Source organism: Cyanistes caeruleus, chromosome 1, assembly GCF_971803275.1.
Source record: "Cyanistes caeruleus chromosome 1, bCyaCae1.hap1.1, whole genome shotgun sequence".
NCBI lineage: Eukaryota > Metazoa > Chordata > Aves > Passeriformes > Paridae > Cyanistes > Cyanistes caeruleus.
In genome coordinates, this window is record NC_141701.1 from 97,143,874 (window position 1) to 97,163,616 (window position 19,743).

Genomic DNA, 19,743 nt, shown 5'->3' on the forward strand with positions numbered 1-19,743 from the left:
GACTGAGAAAAAAATTATTTCCACTTAGTTCAATAGTTTCAAAAATGTACTTCAAAGCTGCCTCATTTAATGTAAGAGACGTTTTAGACTTACTAATGTAAAGGGAACATTTTACGGTGTAACGTGTCTGTTGCCAAGACTTCCTAGAAGTTACAAAATTCATTCTTGTTCTTATAATTTAGCTTAAAGTTTTGGCAGAACTTCATAAATATCCCAGGAGCATATATTTATTTCTTGGAAAGCATTTTGTACACTCTCCATTCTCTCTTCTCCCATGTGAAAAGTAATTTTTCCCTACCAAAGTAATTTCGTTTTCCCTAATGAACAAATAATAACATTCCAAAAAACTGGGATCAGAACAACATCAGGCACGTACCTCTCAGATGGTTATGACCATGCAAAAAGCTACAGCTAATAGAAGCATGGCCAGTGGTTAAAGGTTAATCATTGTTTGGGTTATTTAACTGCTTAGCTTTCCTCAACTATTATTATAATTATTATAATATACTATTATTTATAACTATTAGAAAGAAAACACTAAGCTTAAAATCTTGTCTCCAGTGGCTTGTCAATAATAGTGCTGTATCTCATTTATTAGCAAATTATCCAACTAGTTGTAATCATGACTCCTTGTTATAGCACTAAAATAGAAATGTTTGAACTTGTAAAACTGATTTTAACCACTTAAATTTCAATCACCAATACTTGAGCAATTGTTAAGATAATTTTCTCTTTACATATATATATATATATATATAGCTTAAGCAATGTTAACTATATTATTTCATAGGCAGCTTCTCACTTAGTTAACTTCATTTATTGCCTAGCAGGATTTTTGGAATCTGCAATTCATTTCAATTGTAATCCTTTCAAAAGAGGGAACAGGTAACATCTATACATTCAAGAAAAACTGACAAACTTGTAGGTGGTTTAAGAAAATGACATATTGTTTGAAGAAACAAAAGGAAAACTTATTAGGATGTACATTTAATCAACCAATCAATACAGATTAACAGACTTTGGAGATAGATAAACTTTAATTTGCTGCTGTGTACAATCATGTTACACACAGAGAGGAAAAGACAAAGTGCTTGCACTTCAAGCAAGCTTCTTACCACAGCTCCAACTGCTGTGGAAAGCTAGCATGACATAAGAAGCTTAACCAGTTCCACTCACAGAGCAATAAAATGCAGGGCTCTGTTGTGAAAGGAATAGTGAAAATTTCCACAAAGCTGTTTTTCTAGAGTCCCTTTCACAGACCTCAGACAGAAGTCATGAAGGCTGAAAAAACACTCTGGGGAAAACTGTGTTAGCATTGCAGAAATTCCAGATGTCAATGCCTACACAGCAGTTCAAAAAGACCTATCAATTACTGTGAAACAAGGGGATTCAATCCAAGAATGCAACAAGGAAAAAGAAAGTCCGTAAGTTAACTTGTAACAGAGGAATCTTCAGGGACTACCCCTCATACTAAAAATGTTACCAAGAACACTATCCAAACCAAAAGTTATCTCCTTCTCTGCCACCATTTATCTTCTACAAAGTTTAAGATTTTTAAAAAAGGTGTGTAATGATCAAGCTTTCAAGACAGCTTTATGCTTAACCATAGCAAATCTACTTTAAGAATTTAGAATCAGCTTTACAATCACTATGACATACTGAAAGAAAAAGTATCTTCAAAGACAGCAAGATAAAACTTGAGCTAAACATTGTTGTGGTGGAAAAAGGATAATCAAACATATACCCAGTTGCAAAACAAAATCACAGAATATTCTGAGTTGGAAAAGACTCAGCAGGATCACCGAGTCCAAATCTTAAGTGAAGTATTAGGACTGAACCCATGATCTTGGTGGATTTGTGATGCAAGCACTAAACAAGGATCTTGATATGCTCAAACTTTCAGATTTCCAGATCTATAGGGACACCGTTTCAAAGGTATTAATTAGAACAAAAGCCAACTATGCTGTGCCTGTGATATATTCAATGCCTTAACCTTTCTAAAATGTAACACAAAATGCCGCTGAAGTCAGAAAATCTCTTTATTCTTGAAATATTATTGAAAAAATACCCAATAATTAGCCATGATTAACAAGCCCACTGATATTTTTAGCCTAATTTTTAACAGCTAGTAGACTAGGAGTGTAAACTCCTTATAAACAATTAGTCTAACAAAGAAATGAAAAGGTCTAAACTCTACCCCAAATTGAAGTAGACCATCGAGCCTAGGACACAGCAGCTTTGCAGGTCTGTCACTTAAGTTTCATAGCCCATTTACATTGCTAAGAATGGGGAGCAAGCCTGGTGCAAAATCCAAGCTGGTATCTCTAAACCCTTAGAGAGAGTTCATAATGATGGTACACTCAGGCCCACCTGCTGAAAATTACAAGACTGGTAAGAATTCATGGAGTAAGTACATGACATAAATTAAAAATTACTGTGCTGTGAAATATGTTATGTTATATATAATATATATAATATTCAATTAACTGTAGCTTAGAATTTTATTTTAGTTTAAAAACTGAATCTAGTTCAGCTACAACTTAAAACTTAAATTTCTACCTTTAATTCACCTAAAACCTCAAATTTACTGTTAACCACTGTAAAATTAATTCACAGGCACCAAAATTTTCCTGTGCAATGGAAACTACAAGTTTCATAGTGTACTGTACATACAAATAAGGCAGGTGAGAAGTGGGACAAGCTTTGTTTTTCTTTCACTTCACAACTTATTTCAGAGGGACTGTGTTTACACACAAAATAGCACAGTAAATGGGAACATCTATAACAGTTCAATGCTTTTAAAAAATATTATTTAATAAGATACGCAAAAAGGATTTCTTCCTCTCTCCTGCGTCTGCAGAGGCACTGTAGTATGATTTATGATACCGTGTCTTGGGCCATCTCCAAAGGTTTCTTTTTGATAGAGGAAAGATCTGTGAAGGTATTCCAGACATGTAATCAGATGCTAAGCCACCTTGGCTTTATTCATTTTGCATTATTGTTTTGAGAGAGGAAGGCTTTGCTTTATGCTCAATTCTGTGCTGAGCTGAAAAACTCTGAGTGAAATATAAGGCTGTATGAATTGTGTATCTGTGTTGTTCTTACAGTAGGTAGCCTAGGGAAGTTTTGAGATGGTCATTTCAAACACCATAACTCATGCATGAAGAAGAATTAGAATTACCTGAGAGCAACAAAGTAATTTTAACCTTATGGAGAATACAGTCCTGCTTTTCCTCATGCTGGCAAATTTAGATCGAAATGCATCTCTTGGTCACAGTAATTGAAACAGGCTGCCCCAAGTGTTCTGCCTTTGCTTCACTTCATACAATTCCTCACCTGCATCGTGTCTTTTTCTAAAGATGCAAACTGTAACATTTTAATAGTAAAAAGGTGGCATACACAGATGAGACATGTTGACAATGATGGTAGGTTATAATGAAAACGGGTAAAAAACTTTCTGTTCTCTACATTTATTAAATTCTTGCTTTTACAGTTTTGTAGGTTGAAGCAAACATTGATTTAGCATTCTTTTTTTACTGAATAAGCATAAGCCTTGTGGAAAAGATGGCTGATTTGAGAAAGGAAGTCTTACAAATATCTTTAGCAGTAGACTGAGGTCATGTGTTATTAGGCATAAAAGAATACACAGAAAGGGAAGTAAATGGGGAATGTAAGGCTGCAGAGGAAAGGTTATATACACATCAAAATTTCTTCATGCTACAAACTTCCTGTCATTTAAAATTAAGCACTACTGCAGCAACGTGTTACTAGTAAACAGCAACTTTATTCACTACCAGAAACTCTGGTACAAATCTGCATCACTCAGCTCATGTAGAAGATAAAAACTGGAAAACTCTTAATAAACAGCACAGTGATTCACGTCTGATAAGCAACACCCATGACACTGAAGGAGAGGTCATCAACCATTGTTCTGCATGGTTCATAAAGATACGTTCTAGCAAAAAGAAATTCGGTGATCCAAAAATGTTATGCACTTAATGCAAGACATCATTTCAGACAGAACTCAGAACTCTGCTGTATGGGCAGTCAGTAGTTTGTGCCATGTTGACCTATGCTAAGGATACATGTGTATAAAAACATCTAGGAAGAAGCATGAATGAAGAGGTAGTTGTCTATGTGTCAATCAGTGCAGAATTGGATGAGCAAACAAAAGCAAGAATGCACCATAATGCACATCCTAGCTGACACACACACGTTTCATTCTTGTGCACATTCTTCTAGCTTTGCAGGGCACTGGAAACATGCACACACCTTTTAAGGTATACATTTTCTGCATCCTCATGCAGGAAACCAGGTAATTCCACCATCCTCCTATAATAGAACCCTCAAGTCAGAGGCATACACACCATGAATCACATTGATCCCATTCACCTCCAGCACTGGTTGCTCCTCGCAACAGAGGGATTCATGCAGAATGTCTCATTTGTCCCATCAACCTCACTCAGACTATTCAGTCCTGATCTGCCAAATCTCTATATCACAGGCCAATTCATTCTTCCATAATGTACTTGTTAGGTCAAGGACTGTTTAAGTCACAGAGTATAGAGCTCCCTCTAAAATCTGAATTTGTAATATTAGCCATTGTGAGCAACTATTGGTTTGGTTATCCATTATTAATGGCTATTTCTTCATCCCCATGGCAGCCAGCATTTATTTGTGCAATCAGTTACAGCTCCTGTGCTGCACTAGTTTCAACAGTTAAGTGCCTTGGATGTTCACCTGCTTATCTTAATTCTATGAGTCTACTCCAAGGTAAGATAAACCACATTCAACACATTCTGGTGTACTCCTCGCAGCTTTATGCACCAGCAAACTTGCTGGGGAATCACTCTACCCCTTCATCCACGTGTTTAGTGAGTTAAACAAGACTGGATTTAGACCCCTAAACTAGAGGCATCTGTAGACTGTGCCACTGACCACAATCCTCTGAGACCTGACATGCAGCCGGTGCTCAATCCAGTGATTCAGATCAGTACTGTATATAGGGAAAAACATTCCAGTGCTTCTCATTCCTGATATTCATTCAGGTAAACTGCTTTTTCCCCATGCTCAGTCATGCACACCATGCATGAATAAATGTATGATTCTGTATATTTCAGTGGGTCAAGTTCAGATATATAAATAAATAAATCTACAGCACTTGGAAAATCAGTATATGCTGGTGACCTCCTAATCTCAAAAGCAGATGTGGCAGCATGCCACAAATATGTGTTGTTTTACCTCTGGAACCCTAAGAAACTTTAAAATCAAGCTGCTGCTAGCATAAATTGAATATTACTTGCAGAAGTCAGAAATGGAACATTTTAGCACCTGACATAAAGACAAACTTAAAAAAACTATTATTATGCTAAAGCTATACAAATTTTAAGTTTTGTTTAATTAAGGGCTATTCTTATGTTCCTGACTACTAGTCTTTCCTTTTCTACTGTGCCCTGATACCTACCTCCACTCAAATATCCAGGATTTTAAATGCTGTCTATATCTTTATATTGGATTCCCTTCAATATGGAAATTTAATTCCTTAAAACAAATCCTCTTCCAGATCATTCCCCAAGTACAATTATTTTCATTGGTCTTTATTTACCTGATGTTAAAAATGGAAGGGAAATTACAGTGACTTTTACTTCCTTTGAGATGACCAGAATCTGTGAGAAAATTTCAAGTATCTCTTTTAAGCATCATATATTCAAACACAGATCTGTAGAAGGTGTCATATTCTAAATTATCTCTTTATCCCCTTCACTAGGGTTACTGTATATAAAGGGAAGAGTTCTCTCCTGCTAGAAAAATCTCAATTTGTCCATTGGCAAATAACTTGGAAAGATTCAAGAGAATTACAAACTAATGCCACAAAATACATATTGTGTATTTAAACAAAAGTAGCAGGGCATCTCACATTTATTCACCATGGATTTTTGGACTTCTTCGATCCTCAACTACCCTCCTAAACTCAGAACTGTGATTTCCCCTTCCCTACAAGAATCACCATCCTGGGTCACACAGGTGTGCCAATGAACAGGCACCACACACTAGTTAGGTACATTCACCATTGAATGGTTTAGCATATCCTACTGGGCTTGAGCTGAAGCAACTCATTTGTGTCCAGTGAGGCCATGGGCCCATCTTCTGTCATGCTGGCTAATAATCAAATGCTGGGAACACAAACTAGTCTTTTATTGCATCATGACTGGAAACAAGAAGAAGATGAAGATGGAAACGGAGAAAGGGAAGCAAGGGTTTTGCCGGAGAAATTAGACTACATAAAATTTTCAAACATGACAGGACAGGCAAGATCTTATTTGTCTCAAATCTTAGGTAGACCATTAATAATAGGTTTAGTGGACTTAGCCAGAGGCAGACTCCTCATCCTTTTGCAAAGCTGCTAGTTCTAGTAGCATTACTTAGGCAACATAGTCAGCAAGTGTTGCGTATTTAATTCCACGAGCTGTAATCATTTCAGAGTCAGAGATAACAAGCAAGCACTGTGACTTGTAAATTTTTAAACAGAAAACTTTCCAAAAGAGCATCTTAAAATACTTCACTGGGAAATTATTTGTGAAAATATTGCATAGAAATTTAATGCCAGCATCATTACACTATATTTGAAGATAAAGTTGTTGCCATTTTTCTAATTTAAATAGAAATAGTAATGATGAAAAACATACACCACTGATGCCTTCTAAAAATGTCTCAATGTACAAATTCTGCTCCCTTATAACTTAAATTGACAGCAGAAAAAAAATCCCAACACATGATCTATAATAGGTAAGAACTCGCTGAACAGTACTTTTTTTCAAGCAAAAAGGCAAGTACCTGCAAAACTCACTTATCTTACATAAATTTGATTTCATATCTTGGATGATTATGTAAAGAGGGCATCACAAATAATCCCTTGTTAATCATTGTCAAAGGTTTTAAGTAATGACCTGAGGGTCCTGCTGTACCATATAATGAACACACAACTGCTAGAAAAAGTATTGTTTTCAGAAAGTATTACAGCTTACCATGCCCGGAGGGATTCCTTTTTGTGACCTCTATTTTGTCATGGAAGCCAGAACTACTGTTAAGCTCTTCTATGTGTGCATCAAGGCTGTTGAAGCCATTTACTTGATTTCTGTCACTAGTGAGAGCGTTAATGCGGGTTGGGATAGGTTCAAATGTAGGGTCTAACTCCAAGATCAGCCTGTTCAATTGTTCAATGGACTGATCAATATCCAAAGTTGGAGAAGCTGGCAAGTCCCCAGCATTTTGTCCTAGATCCAGGCCATTTGTGTTCCTTTGAGGCATTGGCCTTGACTTAAAACTGTCAGCACTTGCATGTTCTTCAGCTTCTGCAGCACCCAGCATGCTTCCTAGCCCTCTCTGGACAGCAACTCTGCTGCTAGAGCCACGTGTTGGGGCATCTGGGACCTGGGACTGGCTCTGGACACTGCCCAAATTCTCCACAGTGTTTTGAATGCCAACCCTGATTTCATTCTCTGGGGCAAAACCGTATTGGTGAGCAGTGACCATCTGCTGCTGGCGCACCCAAGTCTGAGTAGAGTAGTTACTTGGGCCATAGGCTTGTGGGTGGGGTGAGACAGAAGGATTCTGTTGCAGCTGCTCAGTTGACTTTGGCTCAGTGCTTCCAAATGATCTTTCATAGAGGGAATCCACACCAATTCCCAGGTCTGCAGCAAAAGCATTGTGATGCTCTTCCCCAGCATTACTTCCAAAGCCATCTGAAAGAAGTGAGTTCTGACTGCTCTTGTGGCAACTGAAGTTCCCTAGGTGGGTAGAGTGCTGCCCTTCTGAGGAAGACAAAGTCCCAATGCTGTCCACACTGTGAAGGTCATGATTAGGCATTTCATCATCCAGAATATCAGTCTCCCTATCCTTCATTTTGGCAACTTCATTCATGTGAATTTGAGCTGGCACTATGTGGCGAGTAGCACTGTACTTGCTTTGAGCATCAGTCATATCCTTGGTGGTGCTGACAGAATCCTCTAGACCAAAGCCACTAAGTAGCTGGTCCAGTTCTGCCTTCTCTTGTGGGCTCAGACCCCGTTTAACTCCTGGGACAAGGCGTTCCTCAGTCTTGTCAGTTCTGATGGAAGCTGTGGAGTGTCCTGAATCACTACTGACAGACAGGGTATGATCACTGTGATCAGGACTGCCTGTAACATGAACACCCTGAGGAACACCTGGGATGTTGCTGTCTGAAGAGCTCTTCTTTCTCACTTTTGCATACAGACTGCCATCAATGGGACCTTGGGTATGCAGCACTGTGGAGATACAAGTAAAAAGGAAAAGGAGACATAAGAACAAGGCATCACATAAGGGCTTTGACTAGTGTTGTGCCACTAGTCAAAGTATTGTTAACAGTAATGGCATAGTTTCTGCAAAACTGAATTGACTTTGTAACAACAGCAAACACCAGTGACATTATCTTCTTTGATTTTACAACACTTTTCTTGATGGAAATGCAGTATGCCATTTGTAGCTGAAGATGAAATAAAATCCTCTCTTTTTATGCTGTTTTGAGTCCGTGCTTGTGGCTCCACAAACTCTTCATACCAATTTAAAGAATCCCACTATTACAGCACTAGAAATTTTAGAGGTAGCTACTATGTATTCCATTCAGAGCAAGAATGGGAGAAACCTACCAGCAATACTTGCCTTTAATACATATACTATGTAATTATGACTTCATCCATTTTTACTTGATGGTCTGACTATACTACAAAGAATCATTTTCTCATTTTCTTTGTAGTACAAGGAAAAGATAAGATTTTAATCAGAGCTACAGTCCTTGGAATATACATAAAGACTCTTCACAAAGGAAGGCACAAGTAAATGTTAAGAGTATGACATATCTACATATATGGAGGATCTGGTATGCATGTCATATTTTTGTTTCAAAAAAGGACTAATAAACTTAAGTGGAAGCCTCCACAGAAATAACTATATTTGCCTTAGTCCCATCTAACCCATCACACCTAACACATCACACAGGTTAGACCAACATGAGGTTGAAGTATGGATACTGAATTTTATCCAATGCTGAAAACGAGCACAATTCTATTTCTCAAGAAAAGTTTGATGAATAAATATGTCTTGTGTCTGTAAACCCATGTAAGTACAGTAAGTAGTTCCACTTTCAAAGGACTTTATGTTCATTTAACAGAATATTTATATTAAGCAGATATTTCTGAAAAACTTTTCCTACTCGAGTCTGAGAATGAGATTAAGAAAATTAAACCATTACAATTTAGGAACAGGAAGACTTTTTTCAAAGGTAACCATCAGCTATATCTGCTGTAGTTCAGAATCAAAAGCCCCATGCATTTCAACTATTAACTCTACTACACATTTTCAAAATGTACGTAAAATGGCATCATGATCATGAACTTCCAAATTAGTAAACTTTTTAGGCAATACCCATTTAGAAAAAGCATTATGCAGAAATTGTACTCACAATGGTAACAAAATTAATTTGTTTTTATAATGGCAAGAAAAGTAGTCCAGTTGGAAAAAGTTTTCATTATGAGACACACTGACATAGTTCCATCCATTAAAAGTCCTATATCCTAAAGTTTATATATGGTCTTAACAGATTTTAGCTAAACTAAAGGACAATCTTCTTTCTAAGGACTAGGAACTATTATTTGTCTGATGTTGATTTTTAAAAACAGCATATGCAAAACACCAAAATACTCCTTTTCAGAAGAAAGTTATCAAACTAAGCAAAACGGAAAGCAACCCCCCTTGATGCAAAATTTCTATGTGGATCAAGTTTGATGTGCAAATTGCATGGTGAAACGGGCTGCTATGCATGAGGCTGAATGTATACAGATACTTAAAAAAAATATTTATGAAAAAAGATGTATCAAAAACACAGCCAAAAGACAGTTTCTCGGGCTCTTTCATGCTGTGATATCTCATAAACTCTCACTGCCTTCTAAGACTATGAAGCATACTTGGTGTTTCATGTGGAAGTATTCAAATACAGTTACCACAATAAATTGCAGAATTTTTTAAAAAACAAAAAACTAACCAGAACTAGAAGGAACTATTAAGTGGGCTTTTTTATTGTATGCTCGGTTTTGAATTTAAAAACTAGAAAACGATACAAAAACCTGCTTTGTTTGGAATAGTTGTATATCCTGATACAACATAGACTTGAAAAAGTTATAGGTCTGAACTGGAATGCAGTGAAATAAACAGAGAACCAGAACACTTGAACTATTACAAAGTCTTCCTGTCTGACTGTTCTGATATTCAAAACTAGGCTCTATGCTGTAAAAATGCTGTCAGCCTAAATGCTGTAGTGGACTGACCTTGGCTCTCATGCCAGGTGCCCACCAAGCCACTCTATCAGCTCCCTTCCCAGCAGGACACCAGAGAGAAAAATAAGATGGAAAAGGCTGAGATAAGGCAGTTTACTAAAGCAAGAAAATAACTGAAGTTTGCACACATAAGCGAAGGGGGTCTCTACTTCCCAGCAGAGAGTAATGTTCAGCCACTTCCCATAAAGCAGGACTTCAGCACAACACACTGGAGCGGTTGCTCCAGTAGACAAACACTGTAAAGTAACAAATGCCCCCATTCCTCTTCCCTGCCTTAGCTTTTATATCTGAGCTGACATCATATGGTATGGAATACCCCTTTGATTAATTTGAGTCAGCTACTTTAGCCTCGTTGTGTCCTCTCCCAGCCCACTTGACAGGAGGAGGGGATGAGAGATTTGTTAAAGAGACAGCGCCAGTGCTGTGCCAGTGCTGCTCAGCAGCAGACCAAACACTGGTGTGTTACCAACTCTTCTCCAGCTACCAATGCAAAGCACAGCACTGGGAGGGCTGCTAAGGGAAAATTAACTCCAGCTCAGCCAGACCCAATACAATACCTCACACATTCAAACATTCTAGTATGCAGATTTGGTTCTCCTTGAAGAAACTGTAAGTACAAAACAACTGTCAAATTCTCAAGTACAGCCATGGAAAACCTTTGTGTATCTCCTTCCCTTAGCCCTCCCAGCACCATCACACAGTACCATCCAAGCACAGTGTCAGAATTCCAGACAAGACAGACACACTGACAGCAGACTACTGATCCAAGGGTCTTGCATGTGTGCGCTCTGTAAGATTCAGAGATAACCCTGTCCAGTACTTCTTCCACGAATACAAAATGTTCAAATTTATTCTGCATCTTGCTTGAAGTGATAGGCAATACCCCAAATATTTGGGAGTCTTCCAGCTGTGAACTGTACAGCTTCCACTCTGAAGAAGAGACATGAGTACAGCTTACTTAAAATTTCATTTAGAAAAAAAAAAGAACAGCAAAACTCACAAACAGAAAATTAAGTACTGCATTTATGTGTTAGTACAAGCCTTAGCCTTAAATGACTTCAGGATTCTCAGATAGCTTTTAAGTAAGTTAAAAAATATCTCTCCTGGGTAACCAAAATTTTATTGTATTCCATATCTATCTGTGCCCAAGACTGTTATTGTCTCCTTAAGACCCAGCTATGTGGCTGGAAACAGGGCTGGGGGTTGCCAGGGTTTCTTTAAAAAGTCAGAGCACCCAAGCCAGTTCTTCTTTGCCTGGTGGCTTTTGCTCAGGATGGAGGCTTCACTTGATCAGAGGTTGTATCAGATAGGTTTCTCTGGGCTCACAAAGATAACAACTAAAAAAGGTGAATTTCACAATCAGAAACTGTTTCAGAGTAAATTTTGCAAACTCTGTTAGCAGCACAAAGCCTGAGCCAGTCCTCGGGCTGGGCCACCCCGCATCTGTGCCAGGACACCATTTTAGGAAGAAGGACATCGGTGCTGAAAGTCTGGTCCCCTACCAAGTTTCAAAAATCCCTAAATCAATCTCTTGAAATTATGGCTTCCCAAAAAGAAGTCTCATTGATCACAAGTAGGATGGTGAGCCTGACAAACATTACTTTTGATATTTACACTAAAACTTGAGGAGCCATATTATGTGTCTACAAATGAAATGAGAACAGAAGAGTTTGGGACCTACTGATTTTTTGCTCTAAATTTAAATACCAATATAATATTATTACATATCACAAGAAAACAACTGTGATTGTGGGTCAAAACAATTTACTTGGAACTAGAAAATTTGCTCAAATAGATAGCCACCTTTTTAGGAAACAAAAAATACCACTCTGCATTATAAACAGGTAAGAAAGAATGAAACTCATAGCTAATATCCTGAGGAGTCTGGATATTTAAATTTTCAGCTTTTAATAGTGAAAATAAAATGCTTATTGCATGTGACAGAATTCTTTTCTAATTTGCACATTTGAAGGAAAGCATTCTTAAATTAATTTGGAGTTTTTAACTATCATCACAGAATATATCATAGAATGGTTTGGGTTGCAAAGGACCTTAAACATCAACTAGTTCCAGCCCCCTGCCATGGGCAGGGACACCTTTCACTAGACCAGCTTGCTCAGAGCCCCATCCAGCCTGGCCTTGAGCACTTCCAGGGATGGGGCATCCGCAACTTTTCTGTGCAGCCTGTTCCAGTGTCTCTCCACCCTCTATTTATTCTTTATATCTCATCTAAATCTCTCCTCTTTCAGTTTAAAGCCTGTCCTGTCACTATATGCTCTTGTAAAGAACTTCTCTCCATCTTTCTTGTGGGCTCCCTTCAGGTACTGGAAGGCTGCAGTTAGGTCACCCCTTTTTTTCCTTTTTCATTTCCAGACTGAACAAACCCAATTCTCTCAGCCTTTCCTCACAGGATATAAGGAAATGCATTCATTCTTCCAACCAACTTGGTGACCTCCTCTGGTCTCGCTTCCCGTGCTGGGGACCCCAGAGCTGTATGCAGCACTGCAGGTGGGATCTCACCAGAGTGGAGGGGGTGAATCACCTCCCTCACACTGCTGCCCACACTGCATTTGATACAGCCCAGGATATATGTGGCTTTCTGGGCTGCAAGAGCGTGTTGCTGGGTCATGCCCAGCCTCTCAATGACCAGCACCCCTAAGTCCTTCTCAGCAGTACTGCTCTTGATCTATTCATCACCTAGCTCATACTGATATTTGGGGATGCTCCAACTAGGTGCAGTACCTTGCACTTGATCTTATTAAACTATAAACAATATATAATAAAACTATAAATATATACAACCATATATATATGAGCTATATACATATGTGGTTTGTTTGTTCATAAAACTAGGACAAATGAACTATTCCAATACTACAAATCACAAAATACAAGGGTTTGTAGTTGTTCTTCTATTATATCTTTATTTCATATTCTACCTTTTTCTTAAACATAATTTTAGAATACCTCTGCACTAAGACTTTAGGACTTCACTTTACCCTGGGTCTTCATCCATGTGTTTCCCAAAAAAGGTAATAAAACAACTTAACTGTAAAAGTAAAGTTATGCATATAGGAAGGGAACAGTTTTGACAAAAGAAAATGAGGAAAGATAACAGCAGTGCAACATTTCATTCTTTACACTTTGCTAAGTAATGGTACTGCAGTGGCCTTATAAATTCAATACCTCATTTCCATGCACAACTCAATCCCTGCTACCATTTTTTCCAAGGAGGCAACACTTTAAAATGCAAGAGTAACACAGCTGTCAAAAAACAAGATCACAAGAGAGGTGACCTAATTAATAACAGAATTTAACTAAACGCAACCCACTGTCAACCTGACCACTCTTTCCATGAGCTGTTCCAACTCTCTGAACTGCCCAGGCTGAAGCCCAACAACATTCCCATGCTGAATCTGAATTACACACACATACCCCCAGTATCAGGGACTCTCTTGTAACTGAAAATCTCAGAGCAAAGGTTATGTGTGTATTTTCACTCCTCTACCTGATACACAAAGAGCAACTTATTTAAAAATTAGTAGCATATACCAAATACTAACACATACCAAATTTAGTGACATCCTTCCAAGTCTGTGTTTTCCTGGCACTCCTCTCCTTGAAATCCAAATACCCAAAGGCAGGCTTGTGAGTTAAAAATATTTCAGTCTCTAAGCCTTTTGACTTGTCCCCACAGCTACCTGCTGTCCATTCATCACTTGGGAAAACATACACAAATGAAAGCCAGCTAGGTAAACTCATGCACCACAAATTCAGCAAGAGCTGTTGTGATCCAGTCCACCTGAACAAAAAGATGATTGCAAATACACAAACTTTTTCAAACTACCCTTGTTCATGTTGCAGCAGGAAACATTACAGAAGATCTGGATTATCTTTTATCAACCTCATAAATAAATACTTTTACCTTCAGGCAAATCTGGACAAGTCCTGAGCTGCATTCTTTTGAAGTTAAATCTTTTTATGTGTGCTTGTCTTTTCCTTTCTCCCTCTCTAACAAAGAGAGGCCTTCATTCCTTACAAACTTTTCCTGTCTAACTCCTACAAAATACATAGAGAAATATATGTGATTTGTATTTCAAGCTCTTGAACCAAAACAAAGCTACTTACCTCTTTACTAGGCATGACAAGGAATTTTCTGCAACAGTCAATCCCTTGTTAAATTGTTAAAGCTTGTTAAATCAACTAAATTTCCTAAGCAAAACTCTGCACATAGGAAAACCAAAGTTAGGGCAAATCCTCGAGCTTAAAAAGGCCAGAAATATCTCTACTCCTACTGGGTGAGCTGCAGTCACTGTTTCTGCTCCTGGAGGCAGGCAGTCTTGCTAAAGAATCATGAGACTTATATCAGCCAGAAAAAGCAAATGAAAATGTAAACAAAAGGGAGGAGCTGAAGAAGGCAATCATGTTCAATGAAATCTGAACTACGGCAGCCAAGGAGGAGTGGAAACATATTGGCTGAAAAGGTAATTCAGTCTACAAGCTATTTCTTTACAGTGGTTCTTTTCACAGTTTGTTTCAATATCCAAAGATTAGTGAATTTCAGTTTCTAGATCACTGACATAATTCTTGCCAAAATAAACAGCTGCTAGAAAATGTTGTTCTCTTGCACTGACCAGTCAGGCTAGACAATCATCCATATCTTCAAGAATTTGTGTATTACTGGAATTCTCAAGCAGGAAAAGCTTTCTGGAATTTCCGTAGCAGTAACACTTATTTTCATCTAGCAGCTGCTGCTCTCAAGCTCCCAGATCTGGGATTTACCTTCTCTGTCTCTGGAATGAATCACCTCAAACTAGGGGAAATGAAGCTGTTAGTTCCTCCTTTAGTAACAGCCATATTTCACCACAGAGCAGCCCACAAACTTTTGCTCTAAATGTTACTCCGAATGTACACATACATCACCACCAGACAGCTGTGCCCCTGGACAATGTTCATTTTTTGTTTCAGGGACTGTCAGCACTTTAATGACTTGTCAGTTGAACAAAGGATAAAAGTGATCCTTGTATCCCCAAAATATATCTACCTGTTCATTGTTTATGTAGGAGTTAAAAGTTAAGTTTAAACCTAATTCAGAAAGCACATGCTTTTTGGTTCAAATGTTGCTGTTCTTGCAAATCAGTAAATGGTTGCACATGAAACAAGTCAGGACTCTGATAAAAGACACAAAGCACACAACACAAGGTATGCTGGCAGTACTTTTCCAGAACCGGAGAAGTGGCTCTCTCCTTTGGGATGATGCAGGATTGCTGTTAAATTGGAAACATTCCACATTTGCCTCACAGATATGAAAAGAAAGAAGTATATTAAAAACTCCTAGTGCAAACTGATGAGTCTCACTTAAGATGCAAATTTAGTTTTAATCTCACTGTATTTTGGTTCTTTGTGAGTAAAAAAATCCCAGCTCTTTTCCTTGATTCAATTACAGGCCTCTTTTGCTCCTTCATAAGGCTGAACTGCATGTACATGCCAGTGATTTTGGACATTTAACACTGAGCATACTTGAATATAGACTGAGGCTCAACACTGATGCCTGCACTCAGCTAGATTACCAGAAGAAATACAGACAACATAATAGCATCACTGCATAAATTAACTTATCCTGTGGATAAGCTTACCTGAAACAGATTCATTCAGACAGATCACCATGCTGCGCAAATTTTATTGTTCTAGATATAGAACAATTATGGTGCTCATGGCGGTGCTCCATCACAAGAATGCTTTGGGATAACCACTGGTTAAACCTATCCATGGAGGTGTTTAGAAAGATGTTCTCTAACCATATCACTCAACTGGTTTTGTGTCTTCTGTTATCAGTACCAGGCTTCCTGGGATGCATCACCTTATGCAGTACTAGGTACTTTCGGATACGTGCACATTCCCACACCTGAGGTCAATTGGATTACTAGGTATCACTTCAGATACAGATTTAAATTTTGTAAACAAGGCTACAATATACATCTCTTCAAAGGTTTTATGCTGACTGTTGCAAATACAGATGATACCTGGACTGGTACTGAGTGGCAGAGAAGGGTCATGCAATGAACCAATCACAATGAACTGATCAAAAATTTGGGGGAAAAAATATGGATTTTGAATACCTGTCATCTTAGAACCTGGCATGGCTCAGCTGTGGTGCTTTCTACAGTTTGGAGACCTAGAACTGCATTTAGTGCAGGTCTCAAACTGTGACATTAAAATAGGTCCTGATTTTGTAAATTGGTACACAAGGCTGTGAGATCAATTTCTGGTTCATAAATATTAATCTGTCAATCCTTTAGTATGTTTTTAAAGATGGTTTAGGAAATTATTATTTGAGGGTAACAGAATTTTAAGAGAAAGGAAAGAAGTCATCTATTACTTTTTTCCTTAACCTGACCCAAGCAAGCCTGATATTCATATACATATTGCATTTTAAACAAAACTAGTTCTCCAACATGAGGGAGCAGTACCTAAGTCATCAAGAAACTGTTTGGTTTACTAGGTTTCTCACATCCCTGAGTACAACAGAAGAATAAAGGAGGCTGAAGAAAACAAGGTATGCTATCACAAAAATAAAAAGTGAACACTCTGAAAGGAAAAAAACTGACAGGATTATTGTTAGCAAAATAATAAAATTGTTAGCAAAATAAAACAAGAAGAACACAAGAAGATCACATGAAGTCCTTAAACCTTTGAGATTATTTAATTATTAAATAATTAAATATTATGTTAAATTATTAAATAATTAAATTATAAAAATATTTAAAATATTTTGAGAAGCAGAAAAGAGGACATCCCAGACCCCACAGAAACTTTATGTCTGCAAAGGTTAAGATGAATTTCCCAGTCAAAAGGATCTCATTTGTACTCTAATGTTTTTACAAGTACACTGAAGCAGGAAAAAACTGCTTCACAAAGTACTACCTAGAAAAAAAACTCTAGACCAGAGGCTGGCTGCTGTTCAGCCAGTAAGGAACACAGGCAGTCAGCTAGCACAGGTTCATCCTTAGAATACTACTGTAATTTATCATCTCACTTTTGCCCACCTCAACAGATCAACAGAAAATACTACTTGTTTCATGATCCAAAGTACAAAGAATATACCAATACATTTAAAATTGTCATCCAATACACAGAAGCTACTGTGTCATTTTGATTCTACTTCTGCAAAATTTTCTCAGTTACTTTAAGCAAAGACTTTACTTGAAGTACTTTATGCTTGGATAACCAGCAAAAGAACAACATAACATCACAGTACAGAAACACTGACACAAGTACAAAACACTAAGTTAAAGCGTATTTCAAAGCCACTAAACTATGTGAAACTATCTCCCTTTGTTCCTATCAAAAACAAAGCCCATCTTCAGGAACACTTCAATAATTAGCAAGAGCATACTCCAAATGCTGATGCTCAGAAGTCATGATTATTTTTTCTAACAGGTGAAACAGCACACAAAACATGAGTCATGGCATTTCTCTTACTATACTGACAGGCTTTCAGCAAAAATTAATTATGTTACTCAAATATAAAGCTGCAGGAAAACACTGATGGCTCTAAATGGTTGCTGAAAACTGTACAGAACCCCAATGAAAGGCTTAAAGTGGATGTCTAAGAGGTCAACATAATGAATTTACTCCTTTTTGTAAGTATGGAACATATAGCATTGCCATTTGTAATAAAATTGCTCCACCACTCTATGGAACAATAAATTGATCTTCAGGTTTTTCTAAACAAGTACACATATCAAAAAAGGAAGTTCAGGTATGCATATGTCTAGCAGTGCTCTTTGATTTTCTAACTCACTAATTGAAGTTAAAGGATTTTGCACTGAGACTCAAAAGACTTGTCATTTATTTTCAAGTAGTAGAGCAATAAGCAGAAGCAATATTGGGTAACCTTATACAATAATAATTATAGTATTTATTTATGAATAGACCGAAGATATTCTACACATGCTCAACATAAGCATATGTTTGTTATATTTGTTATACTTGTAACAAATTATGTGTATTTGGTGGAAAACATATACTGAACCTAAATGACTTAAGAACAAAAGTTCTTCATACAAAGAATATTTTATGTATATTTACTGAAAGGAACACAGGGAATATCCTGACAAAGAAAACTCTGGATAAGCTTCAGAAGTTTAGCAAGTTCCTTAAATGGGTAACAGTTTATGCAACATTCTTCAAGCTTCAGAAAAGATAGAGAAAAACGGTATCTAGCCCATACTACTTGAGAGAGAGCTCACTGCTCTGGGCCATCTCAGAAACTTCAGACACAGATCCTTCCACCTGGTACTCCAAGGACAGAGAAAACATAAACAATAAAAACAGCTGTAGTAACGCAACTTTTACTTTCACAGTTGGAGAGCGTGTGTCCACCATAAGAAAGAGGGTTGGGTTCTGACAAAAAAAACTTCCCTCTGCTTACTTAAAGTTGCCTCCATCTATTCAGTCTGCAAGGAGTTTGAACTAGTGCTCTTCTTCAGCATTTGGATTGTGCCCATGTTGGAATGCAGAACCTAGAGGAGATATGATAAATATGCAGGCAGACCTGCAGACTACCCTGTCTCTCACTTTCTCTTATTGCTTAGCAGTCTGATCCAAAGATTTCTAATCTCCAGGAAAAACTTTGCAATGAACTTAAGCCTTAAACAAAAGGAATCACAGATAAATGTTTAACACTTAACAAGTGAAACTGCCGGAGCAGGAATAGAGGTGCCCAGGACAGCTTTCTGGGATCAATACATGGATAACAAATTGTACTATCTCTAGCAAAGCTTCCCTTACCATTAAAAAACAAGCAAAATGCTAGAGCTGACTATATTAAAGACTGTTCATGTTATTTGTACAGCTAAAATTCTTCTGTCACTTAAAAAATATAATCTCCTGGTTTGAAGGAATTTATTTAACCACAATTTACTATCAGAAGTGCCAGTGATCTACAATGCTAAAAAAAACACAGAGTATTAAGCTTCACTGTACAGGCTATTGAATAAAACAGGCACCTTTTCAAAATTCAGACATTAAAATCTAAAGCTGTAGGACTCAGGATGGCTAGTCTTTTATTATGTTTTTTTCCAAAGTCAAGAAAAAAACCCATCAGCACATATATGAGGTGGTTGTTTATGTACTAAAACCATCTTGGAAACACATGCAATGGAATAAAAAAAACTCCCTATATATCACTATTTGCAGAAGATGCTTCCCGCAGAAACCGTTCTAGGAAAAGTCCTTCATTCATAAGTATTCAATGGCAGAAACTTAATACATATTGTTTAATTAACCAGTGTCCCTGAAACTGAAAAAAATTGACAGTTACAGGATAGTCCAAATAAATCCCAGCATGACATATTTGCTGGAAGAGCCCTCCTTCAAAAACCAGCACTTG

At 37.5% G+C, this 19,743-nt stretch overlaps 1 protein-coding gene across 34 annotated transcripts in view; it reads right to left on the reverse strand.

Moving 5' to 3' along the window:
• The window catches only part of TNS3 (tensin 3), a 251,975-nt gene that overhangs the window by 107,207 nt on the left and 125,025 nt on the right, over positions 1–19,743 (reverse strand). For all 34 annotated transcript variants that reach the window (XM_086843893.1, XM_086843708.1, XM_086843703.1 and 31 more), the window contains one exon: positions 7,026–8,285. In XM_086843893.1, the coding sequence (XP_086700019.1) occupies positions 7,026–8,285 (1,260 nt within the window). The remainder of the gene's footprint in view (positions 1–7,025; positions 8,286–19,743) is intronic.